General features: G+C 43.8%; 1 protein-coding gene across 1 annotated transcript in view; it reads left to right on the top strand.

Annotated features, from left to right (window-relative positions):
- The window catches only part of znhit6 (zinc finger HIT-type containing 6), a 66,806-nt gene that overhangs the window by 32,197 nt on the left and 19,426 nt on the right, over nt 1-15,183 (top strand). Inside the window, exons 6-8 of the mRNA XM_067989821.1 lie at nt 6,468-6,536; nt 9,558-9,638; nt 11,976-12,056. Coding sequence (XP_067845922.1) covers nt 6,468-6,536; nt 9,558-9,638; nt 11,976-12,056 — 231 coding nt within the window. The remainder of the gene's footprint in view (nt 1-6,467; nt 6,537-9,557; nt 9,639-11,975; nt 12,057-15,183) is intronic.

The raw sequence follows: 15,183 nt of genomic DNA, 5'->3' as shown, positions 1-15,183 counted from the left end.
GGACGTCCCAAAGCGTTTCACAGCCAGTGAAGTAATTTTTGAAGTGTAGTCACTGTTGCAATGTAGGAAACGCAGCAGCCAAAATGCGCACAGCAAGTCCCACGAACAGCAATGAGATAAGTGATCAATTCATCCATTTTAGCGATGTTGGTTGAGGGATAAATATTGGCCAGGACACTGGGGAGAACGCCCCTACTCCTCTTCAGATAGTATCATGGGATCCTTTACGTCCACCCGAGAGGGCCGACAGGGCCACAATTTAACGTCTGTTCCGAAAATACAGACGTTGCGATGGTGATGCCTGAAAATGTGTAATTTCAAACATTTCCTATCATCCAGCTCGAACATTTTTGCTTTGCGTTTTGGGAGCCAGTCCTGCCTGAATGCAGTTGCATTTATTTTGAAACACCTCCAAACTCATCCACCCAAAACTTGCCGCATTTGGTTTTCATTCCTGTGTAAATTGGGCATCTGTAATCTGGCAGGGCTTGTGAAGGTCAGTTTCATTCAAATAGTAACTTGGCAGTGTAGATTGAATGGGAAAAAAAACACTGAAGAATTACAGATTCCACAGGCAGTGGGCTGGTAACCAGAGTCCACATATTTCAGGTAATTGGCAAAAAATGAAAACAGAGGTGAGATGAGAATTTTTTACGCAGCGAGTTGTTATGATCTGGAATGCACTGCCTGAAAGGATGGTGGATGTAGATTCATTAGTAACTTTCAAGAGGGAATTGGATGTATATTTGAAACGGAAACATTTACAGGGCTGTGGGGAAAGAGCAGGGAGAGCGGGAATGGGAGTCACACACCATCGCGACTTGGAAATATATTGCCGTTCCTTCAACGTCACTGGGTCAAAATCCTGGAAATCCCTACCTAGCAGCACTGTGGGAGAATCTTCACCACATGGACTGCAGCAGTTCAAGAAGGCGGCTCGCCACCACCTTCTCAAGGGCAATTAGGGATGGGCCATAAATGCCAGCGACGCCCGCATCCCACGAACAAATAATAAAAAAATAATTGGATAGCTCTTTCAAAGAACCGGCATAGGCATGATGGGCCAAATGGCCTCCTATGCTCTATGATTCTATGGTGGTAGCTCTTAGACGTAAAATAACTTGATGAAAAGCCGTAGCTTTGGACAGCTGTAAATGCAATAACAGTAGCAGCCCATGGAATGCAAAGAGAAAGAAAAAGTAAACAAACTTAAAATTGGCACTTCCCACTTTGTCAATTTTTGGGAAAATCAGGGTAAAATTTATGTTTGGTTGCCAACTGAAATAAAGACAATAGTACGGTGGAAATGATTTAGCATCTGGGGAAATCTGAATCAAGACTATCCACAAAATATGGGATGCACTGGGGAAAAGCAATAGTGCTGTATTTCAAAAAGGAAAGCAGAATGAGTGCAAGAATTATATTGGTTTTGGTCTTCTGAGTGTTGCTAGTTGTGTATTTATGACGATCTTAGCAAATTGAATCACGAACAAGAGTTGATTAATTTCTTGGTTAGAAATAGGTTCACAAAAAATGACTCACAATGGAGCATCTGTTTACCCTCAGTCGACTGCCCAAATACATTACAAAGAACTTGCATTTGTATGGCACCTTTCACGGCCTCAGGATGTCCCAAAGCACTTTACAACCAATGAAGTATTTTTTTGAAGTGTCGTCACCATTGTAATGAAGGAAAAGGCAGCAGCCAACTTGCGCACAGCAAGATCCCACAAACAGTTAATGAGCAGAACATCTGTTTTGGTGATGATGGAATAAATATTTCCCAGGACACCGGGGATAAGTTCTGCAATGCACTGCCTGAAAGGGTAGTGGAAACAGATTCAAAAATAACTATCAAAAGGGAATTGGTTAAATACTTGAAGGGAAAAAGTTTACAGGGCCGTGGAGAAAAAGCAGGTGAGTGGGATTGATTGGCTAGCTCTTTCAAAAAGCTGGCACAGGCACGATGGGCCGAATGGCCTCCATCTGTGCTGTAACACACTGTGATACTACTAATGTCCTAGTGCACATACTACTACTGTACTATTGTAGTGCTGAAGACTTGTGCTCCAGAACTAGCTACGCCTCTAGCCAAACTGTTCCAGTACAGCCACAATACTGGCATCTACCCGACAATGTGCAAAATTGCCCAGGTATGTCCTGTCCACAAAAAGCAATTACCGCCCCATCAGTCAGCAAAGTGATGGAAGGTGTTGTTGACAGTGCTATAAGCGGCACTTACTCACCAATAACCTGCTGACCGATGACCAGTTTAGGTTCCACCAGGACCACTCGGCTCCAGACCTCATTACAGCCTTGGTCCAAACATGGACAAAAGAGCTGAATTCTGGAGGTGAGCTGAGAGTGATTGCCCTTGACATCAAGGCAGCATTTGACCGAGTGTGGCACCAAGGAGCTCTAGTAAAATTGAAGTCAATGGGAATCAGGGGGAAAACTCTCCAGAGTCATACCTAGCACAAAGAAAGATGGTAGTGGTTGTTGGAGGCCAATCATCTCAGCCCCAAGACTTTGCTGCAGGAGTTCCTCGGGGCAGTATCCTTGGTCCAACCATCTTCAGCTGCTTCATCAACAACCTTCCCTCCATCATAAGGTCAGAAATGGGGATGTTCGCTGATGATTGCACAGTATTCAGTTCCATTCGCAACCCCTCAGATAATGAAGCAGTCCGTGCCCGCATGCAGCAAGTAGACAGGGCTGATGGCCGGCGCGGACACGATGGGCCGAAGGGCCTCTATCCGTGCTCTATGACTCTATGACTCGGACAACATCCAGGCTGGGCTGATAAGTGACAAGTAACATTCGTGCCAGGCAATGACCATCTCCAACAAGAGAGAGTCTAACCACCTCCCCTTGACATTCAATGGCATTACCATTGCCGAATCCCCCACCATCAACATCCTGGGGGTCACCATTGATCAAAAACTTAACTGGACCAGCCATGTAAATACTGTAGCTACAAGAGCAGGTCAGAGGCTGGGTATTCTGCGGCGAGTGACTCACCTCCTGACTCCCCAAAGCCTTTCCACCATCTACAAGGCACAAGTCAGGAATGTGATGGAATACTCTCCACTTGCCTGGATGAGTGCAGCTCCAACAACACTCAAGAAGCTCGACACCATCCAGGACAAAGCAACCCGCTTGATTGGCACCCCATCCACCACCCTAAACATTCACCACCGGCGCACTGTGGCTGCAGTGTGTACCATCCACAGGATGCACTGCAGCAACTCGCCAAGGCTTCTTCAACAGCACCTCCCAAACCCACGACCTCTACCACCCAGAAGGACAAGAGCAGCAGGCCCATGGGAACAACACCACCTGCACATTCCCCTCCCAAGTCACACACCATCCTGACTTGGAAATATATCGTCGTTCCTTCATCATCGCCGGGTCAAAATCCTGGAATTCCCTACCTAATGGCACTGTGGGAGAACTTTCACCACACGGACTGCAGCGGTTCAAGAAGGCGGCTCACCACCACCTTCTCAAGGGCAATTAGGGATGGGCAATAAATGCCGGCCTCGCCAGCGACGCCCACATCCCATGAACGAATAAAAAAAAAAGTCCCCAGCTCTTTTTTCGAAATAGCGCGGTGGAATCTTTTACGTCTGCTGAGGGGGCAAACGGGGGGCCTCAGTTTAAAGTCTTTCCGGAAAGTCAGCCCCTACGACAGTGCAGCGCCCCCTCAGTACTGCACCAAATTGCCAGTCTAGATTACATGCTCATGTCTCAGAAGTGGGACTTAAACCCACAGCCTTCTGCCTTGGGCAAGAGTGCTACCACTGAGCCAAGGCTGACGCCTATTAGAAAGAATGAACTTCCATTTATATCGTGCCTTATTACGTCCTTTGGGGAAATTGTTTTCCAATCAATGGTTTATTTTGAAGTGCGGTCATTGTTATGTAGGCGCAGCAAGGTGATTTTAGGCAAGCATTTGGAGAAATTGATTATGGACAACGCTACAGTGCAGTGGACTGGATGAGAAAACAATCTTGGAGAATACGTACAAACTTTCCAACAGCAATGTCCACTTAAATGGCGAGTGATCTAACTATTTGAAAACAATTTTACAACAACAAGTTATAGTCCAACAATTTTATTTGAAATTCACTATTTGTTGGACTATAACTTGGTGTTGTAAAATTGTTTACAATTGTCATCACCGGCATCTCCACATCATAACTATTTGAAGACAGACCAGTCGATAAGACAAGATTGCCCTACTTTTCAGTGTAATGTTGGATCCAATTTCCGAGATCTCACTTGATGACACAAACATAGATGTTTAGTGAAGAGGTTTGTGCTGCAAACCATTGGAAATATGTTCATGCCGATTTCAGCAATGACAGTCTCCAGGAACAAGTAAACAGAATGAAGCAAGCAAATAGTTTGGTCTAAATATAAATATAGAGATGAAATTCCTTGTTATGTCCAGGGGAACTGAAAAACACTAAAACGACCATAAATGGAGAAAAAATGAAGAAAATAGATAAATTTGTTTATCTTGGAATAACTTCAGAAGATGGGAGGTGTAGTGATGAAATCAAACGAAGAATTGCACTGATAGCTGCGGCTTGCTGAAAGTTGAAGATGTTTTGGAAAGCAGTCTCCAGGAAAACCAAAACTCAAATTACATGAAACTTCGATTCTACCTAATCGATTTTAAAATTCTCATCCTTGTGTTCAAATCCCTTCATGGTCTCGCTCGCCCCCAACCCTGCAACCCCCCACCCCGAGAACTTTGCGTTCCTCCAAGTCTGGCCTCTTGTACGTTCCCCACTTCCTTCGTCTCACCATTGGCGGCCGAGCCTTCAGCTATCCAGGCCCCAAGCCCTGGAATTCCCCCCCTAAACCTCTCCACCTCACTCTCCACCCTTTAAGATGCTCCTTAAAACCTTTGACCAAGCTTTTTGGTCAACTGTCCTAATATCTCCTTCTTTGGCTCGGTGTCAATTTTTGCCTGGTTATGCTCCTGTGAAGCTCCTTGGGAAGTTTTACTGTGTTTAGGCGCCTTATAAATGCAAGTTGTTATTTTATTCTTTTATGGTAGTGAAACATGTGGTGCCTTGGGTCAGAAGATGAACAAAAATTATAATGGCACAAATGTTTATTTGAGACACATTTCTCGGCCATCGGGCTTAGAAATGACATCATACGAGTTTATACAGCCTCCAGTGCGGGTGAATCTGGGAGAGCTCATTCATGCTACATCTCGAATTTGAAATGCTACCAATAATCACAGCTCTAAGTGAATTTTGTTTCTATTGTCAGTTGTGAGCTGATGTGTTCCAGTTTACAAATGATAAGAGCAAAAATAATTGGAATGAACCTCAGTGTTTGCAGCTAACTCAATCCTACATTGGCCTTGATTATTTGATCATTTTGGTAGGAAGAATGAGGAGAGGCAATATAAACTAAATGGTACAATTTTAAAGGGGGTGCAGGAACAGAGAGACCTGGGGGTGTATGTACACAAATCATTGAAGGTGGTAGGACAAGTTGAGATGGCTGTTTTTAAAAAAAAAAAGCATACTGGATCCTTGGCGTTATAAACAGATACATAGAGTACAAAAGCAAGGAAGTTATGCTAGACCTTTATGAAACAGCTGGAGTATTGTGGCCAATTCTGGGCACCACACTTTAGGAAGGATGTCATGGCCTCAGAGGGTGCGGAGGAGATTTACCAGAATGGTGCCAGGGATGAGGGACTTCAGTTATGTTGAGAGACTGGAGAATCTGGGGTTGTTCTCCTTGGAGCAGAGAAGGTTAGTGGAGGATTTGATAGAGGTGTTCAAAATCAGGAATGGCTTTGATAGAGTAAATAAGGTGAAACTGTTTCCAGTGGCAGAAGGGTGGGTGACCAGAGGACACAGATTTAAGGTAATTGGCAAAAGAAGCAGAGGCGACATGAGAAAAAAATGTTTTACGCAGCGAGTTGTTGTGATCTGGAATGTACTGCGCTATTCAAAGAAGAGCAAGGGAGTTCTCCCAGTGTCCTGGACAACATTTATCCCTCAACGAAAATCATTAAAATCAGATCTTCTGGTCATTATCACGTTGCTGTTTGTGGGAGAAATTTGGCTGCCACTTTTTCCTACATTACAACAGTGACTACACTTCAAAAGTACTTCATTGACTGCAAAGTGCCTTGGGACATCCTGAGGGTCATGAAAGGCGCTATATAAATGCAAGTATTTCTTTATAAACTAATAACCATGTTAATATGGAGAGTGTTTGACGTGTTGGAAACTGAAGAAAGTGTTTCCCTTGTTACACATTTCTAATAAATGGTACATGTTACGTAGTTACAATTTAAAAATATAAATGGCGAGCCTTGATCAAAATGATAAGGGGTTGATTTCAATTATTGCTGACTATCCAGTATTGTGCAGTATTGACAGGTCAAGATTTGCGGTGGTTTAACTGGCTTTTCCTTCTGTTTCTAGGGAGCAGATGTTCTATTGGCACCTGAAGCTGGTATTTCCTCAGAGTCGCACTGAATACACAGAAAAGAGGTAAGCTGAAGCTGCTTTATTGCAAAAGATCTGAGTGACGATGCATGAATTGGGGCTCCGCCATTCAATTAGATCGTGGCCGACCTGTATCTTAACTCCATCTACCCGCCTTGGATCTGTAACCCTTAATACCTCTACCGAATAAAACTCTTATCAATCTCAGTTTTAAAATTTTCAATTGACTCCCAGCCTCAACAGTTTTTTTTAGTTGTAAACAATTTTACAACACCAAGTTATAGTCCAGCAATTTTATTTTAAATTCACAAGCTTTCGGAGATTTTCTCCTTCCTCAGGCAAATGTTTCAAGATCTCCTGTTTTTTTAGGGGGAGAGAGTTTTTTTTAGGGGGAGAGAGTTCCAGATTTCCACAACCCTTTCTGTGACGAGTCAAATGCTTGGTCAAAGAAGTAGGTTTTAAGCAGCATCTTAAAGGAGGAGAGAGAGAGAGAGAGGTGAAGAGGTTTGGGGAGAGAAATCCAGAGATAATAACTTTTTTCTTTCTTTTTCTAACTTTAAAATCTTGCACTTATCTCATTTTGTCCTCTGAGGAGATTGTAAGAATGATATTTTGTTGGCTTCAGCCAGCCTTTGGCCAATAAAAAGGCAAAGAGCTAAAGATTGACAGGGTTGCATCATCACTCCATGATTTCATTTTCCAGCTTCGTAGCCAGGGAGAAGTTTGCAGATAAGTGTATTGATGCTGAGGTGAAGAAACTCAACGCAGTACTTTAAGGGTTAATTCTAGAAATCCCACACCCCAGGCAGCTCGTACAAAAACAATTACATCATGCAAATTATGTCTGTTGGCTTAAATTGGGATACTTTTTCAAGAAACCCTAGACACAAATATTGTGTAACACGAGAATTGATAGTCCCCTTCAAATTTCTTGGCTGTGTTCAAACTGGTGTTTTAAAATTGAAGCATTGGACTTTTTCCCTCCCATTTAACAGCAGTTTGCTTAATTGTCTTAAGAACTCAACATCCACGACGTGAAGAACATAAGAACATAAGAAATTGGAGCAGGAGTAGGCCAATCGGCCCCTCGAGCCTGCTCCGCCATTCAATAAGATCATGGCTGATCTGATCCCAACCACAAATCTAAAGAACACAAGAAGTCGGAGCAGGACCCGGCCACATAGCCCCTGGGCCCTCTCCGCCACCCACAGGGCATTGACCGATCCGAACTCAGCTTCATGTCCAATTTCCTGCCCGCTCCCCATAACCCCTAATTCCCTTTACTTCTAGGAAACTGTCTATTTCTGTTTTAAATTTATCTAATGATGTAGCTTCCACAGCTTCCTGGGGCAGCAAATTCCACAGACCTACCACCCTCTGAGTGAAGAAGTTTCTCCTCATCTCAGTTTTGAAAGAGCAGCCCCTTATTCTAAGATTATGCCCCCTAGTTCTAGTTTCACCCATCTTTGGGAACATCCTTACCGCATCCACCCGATCAAGACCCTTCACAATCTTATATGTTTCAATAAGATCGCCTCTCATTCTTCTGAACTCCAATGAGTAGAGTCCCAATCTACTCAACCTCTCCTCATATGTCCGCCCCCTCATCCCCGGGATTAACCGAGTGAACCTTCTTTGTACTGCCTCGAGAGCAAGTATGTCTTTTCTTAAGTATGGAGACCAAAACTGTATGCAGTATTCCAGGTGCGGTCTCACCAATACCTTATATAACTGCAGCAATACCTCCTTGTTTTTATATTCTATCCCCCTAGCAATAAAAGCCAACATTCCGTTGGCTTTCTTGATCACCAGCTGCACCTGCATACCAACTTTTTGATTTTCTTGCACTAGGACCCCCAGATCCCTTTGTACTGCAGTACTTTCCAGTCTCTCGCCATTAAGAAAATAACTTGCTCTCTGATTTTTCCTGCCAAAGTGCATAACCTCACATTTTCCAATATTATATTGCATCTGCCAAATCTCCGCCCACTCACCCAGCCTGTCTATATCCCCTTGCAGGTTTTTTATGTCCTCCTCACTCTCTACTTTCCCTCCCATCTTTGTATCATCTGCAAATTTTGATATGTTGCACTCGGTCCCCTCCTCCAAATCGTTAATATAGATTGTAAAGAGTTGGGGACCCAGCACCGACCCCTGTGGAACACCACTGGTTACTGGTTGCCAGTCCGAAAATGAACCATTTATCCCAACTCTCTGCTTCCTGTTCGATAACCAATCCTCCACCCATGCCAGAATATTACCCCCAATCCCGTGATTTTTTATCTTAAGTAATAATCTTTTATGTGGCACCTTGTCGAATGCCTTCTGGAAGTCTAAATACACTACGTCCACTGGTTCCCCTTTATCCACCCTATACGTTATATCCTTGAAGAACTCAAGCAAATTTGTCAGACATGACTTCCCCTTCATAAAGCCATGCTGACTTTGTCCTATTAAATTATGCTTATCTAAATGTTCCGTTACTGTCTCCTTAATAATAGACTCCAAAATTTTACCCACCTCAATGAAGCTCAATGGTTTGGAAGCAAATACTTCGATAGATTTAGGAGCTAAATGCATTTTCATCATACAGTTCAGTAGATCACTTTTGTTACAGGATGTGACTTTTTGTGATGCAATTATGTTGCAGCTCGCAACCTGAGACGGATATACACGTGGCACAGGTGCCAAGAGTAGACGCAGAGAAGATGTCCCCATTTGTGGGGGAGTCCAAAACTATGGGCCATAAATATAAGAGAGTCACTAATAAATCCAATAGAGAATTCAGGAGGAACTTCTTAACCCGGCGAGTGGTGAGAATGTGGAACTCACTGCTACACGGAGTAGTTGAGGTGAATAGCATAGATGCATTTAAGGGGAAGCTAGATAAACATGAGGGAGAAAGGAATAGAAGAAAATGCTGATTGGGTGGGAGGAGGCTCGTGTGGAGCATAAACGCTGGCATGGACCAGACGGGCCGAATGGCCTGTTTCTGTGCTGTAAATTCTGTGTAAAACCAAGGTAAGCACCGTGTGGAAATTTTAAGATTTTTTTTTTCTTTTTCAGGGTATCGGGCAGCATGATGGTGGAAAACTTACTAAAAAAATACATTGACCCAAATGAAGCAGACCCAGTTATTCGACAGAAGTACGTACTGAAACGGCTTTTAATTTGTTTTTGTAGCTTATAAATTGGCTGGTTTTCCCCTTCTGACACATAACTAATCGATGCTGCGTTGCTAAATTTTGGGAGGTTCCTGTTAAATATTCCATGTGTTGCCGTTGGGGTATTGTGAAAGCAGCAATATCCATTTGGGGAGAAAAAAAAAATTTTAGTTTTTATTCACTTTTTTTCCCTTAAACAAGCGTTCTTTCCCCCTCCTCTCTGACCCTTCCCCAGGGATTTTTCTAACAAAAATCCGATTGATGCAGTGAAAGGGAGGCGGGAGCTGCCGTCTCCACATGGTATAAGTGCCTTTCTCAGCACTCCATGTGGGCGAAGAGGAGCAGGAGTGCGCTCCCACCCTGGCCTCTTAAGGAAGCCTTCCCCCCGCCCCCCCACTTTTGCTGCTTGACCCCACCTGCCGCGTTGTGTTCCCCAGCCCCCCCCCCCCCCCCTGCAGTGATGGGCGTCCGTCCGTCCCACCCCCATTTGCCGTGAACTGCCCCCAGGGGTCCCTGGCTGCAGCCTCCTGTCGCTGGGTTTTTCTCCCAGCTGCCGGCCAGTCTGTCAATTTGTTCGGCTGCCAGGCGGAAAACAGATCCAAAAAGTTATAATGGGATCCTGCAGTTATGTTTGGCCTTGCCGGGTTCTTCGGCCTCTTTCCCCCCTCCCTGTAAAAATCGGGGCCAAGGTCTCTGAGAGCAAAAGCAACTTGCATTTATATAGCACTTTTTAACGTAGTAAAACGTCCCAAGATGCTTCACAGGAGCGATTATCAAACAAAATTTAACACCGAGCCACATAAGGAGATATTAGGACAGGTGACCAAAATCTTGGTCAAAGAGGTAGGTTTTAAGGAGGTAGAGAGTCAAAGAGGTTTAGGGAGGGAATTCCAGAGGTTAGGGCCTAGACAGCTGAAGGCACGGCCGCCAATGGTGGAGTGAGGGAGGCACAAGAGGCCAGAGTCGGAGGAGCGCGGAGATCTTGGAGGATTGTAGGGCTGGAGGAGGTTACGTGGATAGGGAGAGACGAGGCCATGTTGTGGTTTTGAAAACAAGGATGGGAATTTTAAAATCGTTGTCTTGCAGGACCGGGAGCCAATGTAGGTCAGCGAGCGCAGTTGGGCGATGGGTGAACGGGACTCGGGTGCGAGTTAGGATACGGGCGGCAGAGTTTTCGATGAGCTCAAGTTTACGGAGGGTGCAAGGTGGGAGGCCGGCCTAAAGAGCATTAGAATAGTCGAATGATAGCGGAGTGCTAACTAATTTGCCTCCCTCGCCATTAATTAATGTTTAACTTGGAATCTCCATGCGGTGGTTTCGTCAAAATTTGGAGCTCACAGTTTGAGGAAGAACGAGGGGAACCTGTGTCATTACTTCACTGTTGCGACTTTATTTCTTGACCGAATTTCTGTCCTTCCGTTATCTCTTTGAAGGTTGAAATTTAAACTTTATAGTTCTCGGGATATATCTCCCCTTATTAAAAAAAAAAATAGCATGAAGTTCAGTCAATAAGTTGTTAACGTTTTAACTTGGTTGTTTAGAGCTTTAAATTCTTTGGAAGGTTCCTTTGATCTGAAATGAGTGGGTAAGAGGTTCGAGGTAAGTAGAAGCACTGAGCAAGAAGCTTTTTTATTGTGATGGTGGTGAGCGCTCTACACCCCTAACTTGTGTTACATTTTAACATCTGTGCGGCAGGCACGGTGATGGTAAACTGTACAGGTTCAATTTAAGAGATGCAGCGATAATTATGATTTATAAGGCCGAGGTTGGTGACCTGACAGAGGTCTTTAAGATTATGAGAAGCTTTGATAGGGTAGACATTAGAGAAGATGATTCGACTTGTAGGGGAGACCAGAACTAGGGGCCATAAATATAAGATAGCCACCAATAAATCCGATAGAGAATTCAGGAGAAACCTCTTTACCCAGAGAGTGGTGAGAACGTGGAACTCGCTACCACAAGGAGTAGTTGAGGCAAATAGCACAGATGCATTTCAGGGGAAGCTAGATAAACACATGAGGGAGAAAGGAATAGAAGGATATGCTGATAGGGTGAGATGAAGAGGGGTGGGAGGAGGCTCAAGTGGCACGGACCAGTTGGGCCGAATGGCCTGTTTCTGTGCTGCACGTTCTATGTAATTCATTAAGCACGTAACTTTTAAATGCTAGAAAAATGACACACAGAACAACATAACCCGTTTCTAACTAAAGCATGTGGTCTGTATTAAAATACTAGATTTTTTTTTGTGAATTGCTTCTCCAGGTGGCATTTAAATGCCTGGGCCTGATTCTAAAATATTCTCCGCCATTGTATTTTGTAGGTTGAAGGTTTATGTTTTAGCCTCTCTGAATGAAGTAAGAATCTTTATGAAGGTAGAAAATCGAAAACACAACTCCATCAGGTAAGGGAGATCAGCTCTTTTACTGACTGTATTTCACTGACGCTCAAGCCTAGATTTTTCGATCGACGTTATTTTAACGCTGGCAGTAAACCATTTATTGTAACCGTGCTCCTGTTGATATTACAATAGCTTTAATTGGAAAGATGTAGACTTCAGGACCTTTTAAGTCAAAAGTTGAGGGGGGGGGGCACTGTAAATCTGAAATAAAAACAGAATATGCTGTAAATACACGGCAGGTCAGTCAGCATCTGTGAAAGAGAGAAGATGGGTTGTGAGAGTGGTTTTGATGAAGGGTAAACGCCTAAAATGTCATAACCTCTCTTCTGTCTTACAAGTACTGATTGATCTTCAAAGTCTTTACTTTTGGTTTTACAGCAATTAAATGAAAATACATTCCTCGTCGAAACCGTTCTGTCAAAGTTTAGTAGTTCAAACGTGTTCCAAAGTTTCTTTGGTGTACAGTTTTCGTTAAATTTATTTTTAAAATTCTGCATACATAATGAATTACAACATCGGAAGTGTTGGGGTCGCAGCATGGTGTATCGATGCGCTTTACGTACTGTGTGTGTGGGCGTGAACTTTGCACCCCACAATTCTCCACACGAGGTTCTGATCTCGAGAGCAAACCAAAATTGAGCCCCTGCCGCCCCCACCCAGGATGCTATCGTATACCTTCTTGTATCTAGAAGGACAAGAGCAGCAGGCACATGGGAACAACACCATCTGCACGTTCCCCTCCAAGTCATCCCGACTTGGAAATATATCGCCGTTCCTTCATCGTTGCTGGGTCAAAATCCTGGAACTCCCTTCCTGACAGCACTGTGGGAGAACTGTCACCACACGGACTGCAGCGGTTCAAGAAGGCGGCTCACCACCACCTTCTCGAGGGCAATTAGGGATGGGCAATAAATGCCGGCCTCGCCAGCGACGCCCACATCCCGTGAACGAATAAAAAAAAATCTGGTTCCAGAATAGCATTGGGAAGAAGATCAGGGTCTTTGGATCAGGTTGTCCATCCACCCTTTTGTCTAGGGGATGGCGTGCAGCGTGAGTGAGCTTCTGACCTCATCACCCCCCCCTCTCTCACGCAACGACTACCTGCTTCCACCTCCGTAACATTGCTCACCTCCACCCCTACTTTAGACCACCTTCCACCGAAACCCTCATCCCCATTCCCTTGTCACCTCTAGACTCAATGGGCAGGATTTTAAATGGGGAAAACGGGTGGGTTGGGGGCGGGGCGAGGGGGGGGGGCATTGAAAATTGCAACAATTTCAGATCCGCCTCTAACCCGCCCATTTCCGGTTTTCACGGTGGGACGGGCAACCAATCAACCCACTCTCAGGAGGCGGCTAAAACCTTTCAAGGAGGCTACGGGCCTCTCTTTTTTTCAGGTTTTGCGGTTTCAACCCCTGGGGAGTTTTTTGCTAACCCGAAGAGCGTATGAGTTTAACATCTGTAAAATGGCAATTATAATTTAATCATAAACAGAGGCTTAAGAGATTGGATCTACAAACTTTCTCTTGGAGACTTGTCAGAAAATTGAATATGATGCAGGTGCAATTCAGGACGGTCACATTAAAATGGTTCCTCTCTGGACAAGTTCAGACACTCCTTACTTGGACATTTGTGCAAGTAATTTATCTGTTTTAAATATATTACCTCGACCTCCTTATCTAAGTCCTCCCAATCTTGTTTTTCTTCTCTAATATACCAGTTATAGTTGCAGGGACAGCTGATCTGATTGTGGTTTTTTTTTAAAAACGAACAAATATTCCCAGGTTAGGGAGATTTACCAACTATGCTGTGTTTGGTAACAATCTACTTTATTGTTGTGAGTAATCTGTGTACGGTCCGGTCCCTTGCACAAAGAGGCTAGAGCGTGTTTTGTTCCAAAATACGAGGGTTTTATAAAGAAGTTACAATACAAGAGTACGATTATAACATACCAAATGAGAAGCTGAGATACAGCCTGGCAAAGCTGAACAGCGACAAGGTGATCACTCTCAAAGGTCCTCGTGACAACACTTGAACGGTCCAGTCTCGCTCCGAGAACGTTCTAACATGTACGCTTTGCGTCCTAATTTATATACACACAATCACACATTAGTTCCGCTGGACCCTTCCCCCACCCTTGGGGCCCACACATTCATCCTCTCTGCAGTTAAGGATGGGAGACAGTGTGTCTCATTACTTGCCATGCATAAGAACATAAGAAATAGGAGCAGGGGTAGGCCGTACGGCCCCCTCGAGCCTGCTCCGCCATTCAGTCAGATCATGGCTGACCTTCGACCTCAACTCCACTTTCCCCACCCGATCCCCGTATCCCTTGAATCCCCTAAGAGCATCAAGGACGTACTATCTAAACAAGGTTTAAACAATCTTCAACAGAAGGTTAACAATATGCAGTAGAAAGCCTTATTCAGCAGAAAGCCTGTAAACTGCTTTTCTTACAATTGCTATCTTACATAAGAATTATTTGGCAAATTGAGTATTTCGGCTAATATTACTTGCATAAAGCCATTTTAGCAACATGCACAACAATTGAGCAGAAAAACTCTTGCTCTAACATTTGCCAGTCTATTTTTTTATTTAAAAAAAGAATTTATATAGTGCCATATAACATCTCTCAGGATGCCTCAAAGCTCTTCATGTTCAATTAATTACTTTTGAAATGCAGTCAGTGTTGTTATTCAGGTAAAGAATAGTTAAGGAAGCCCTGAGGGAATTGGCAAAGGAGGTAGAATTAGTCAAAAGGAGAAATCTAATTAAAAGGTTACTTTTTTGGCATAACAATTCTGTATTTATTTACAATTTTGAATAGTATTTTCATGTCTGCTTACTTGTATTTTGCTTCATTTAAATTTTTTTCCACGGTGATGGGGTTAGATGAAGGAGGGAGGAGGCTCGTGTGGAGCATAAACACCGGCATGGACCTGTTGGGCCGAATGGCCTGTTTCTGTGCTGTAAATTCTCTGTAAAGGCTGGCTAGAACCTTATTATTGTGGAATTGTAGTTGCATTAGATTGTAAAATCTCGCTTTGCAATTATCATTTCACGGGGAGACCATGCAAACTACCAGTTCTATCCTTCGATATTCCTTTTCCTGTGAAAGAGAGAATTATAT

The sequence above is a fragment of the Heptranchias perlo genome, chromosome 9, assembly GCF_035084215.1.
Source record: "Heptranchias perlo isolate sHepPer1 chromosome 9, sHepPer1.hap1, whole genome shotgun sequence".
In the NCBI taxonomy this organism is placed as follows: Eukaryota; Metazoa; Chordata; class Chondrichthyes; order Hexanchiformes; family Hexanchidae; genus Heptranchias; species Heptranchias perlo.
Note: the sequence above shows the minus strand (reverse complement) of the source record. Positions and strands in the feature narration are given on the sequence as shown.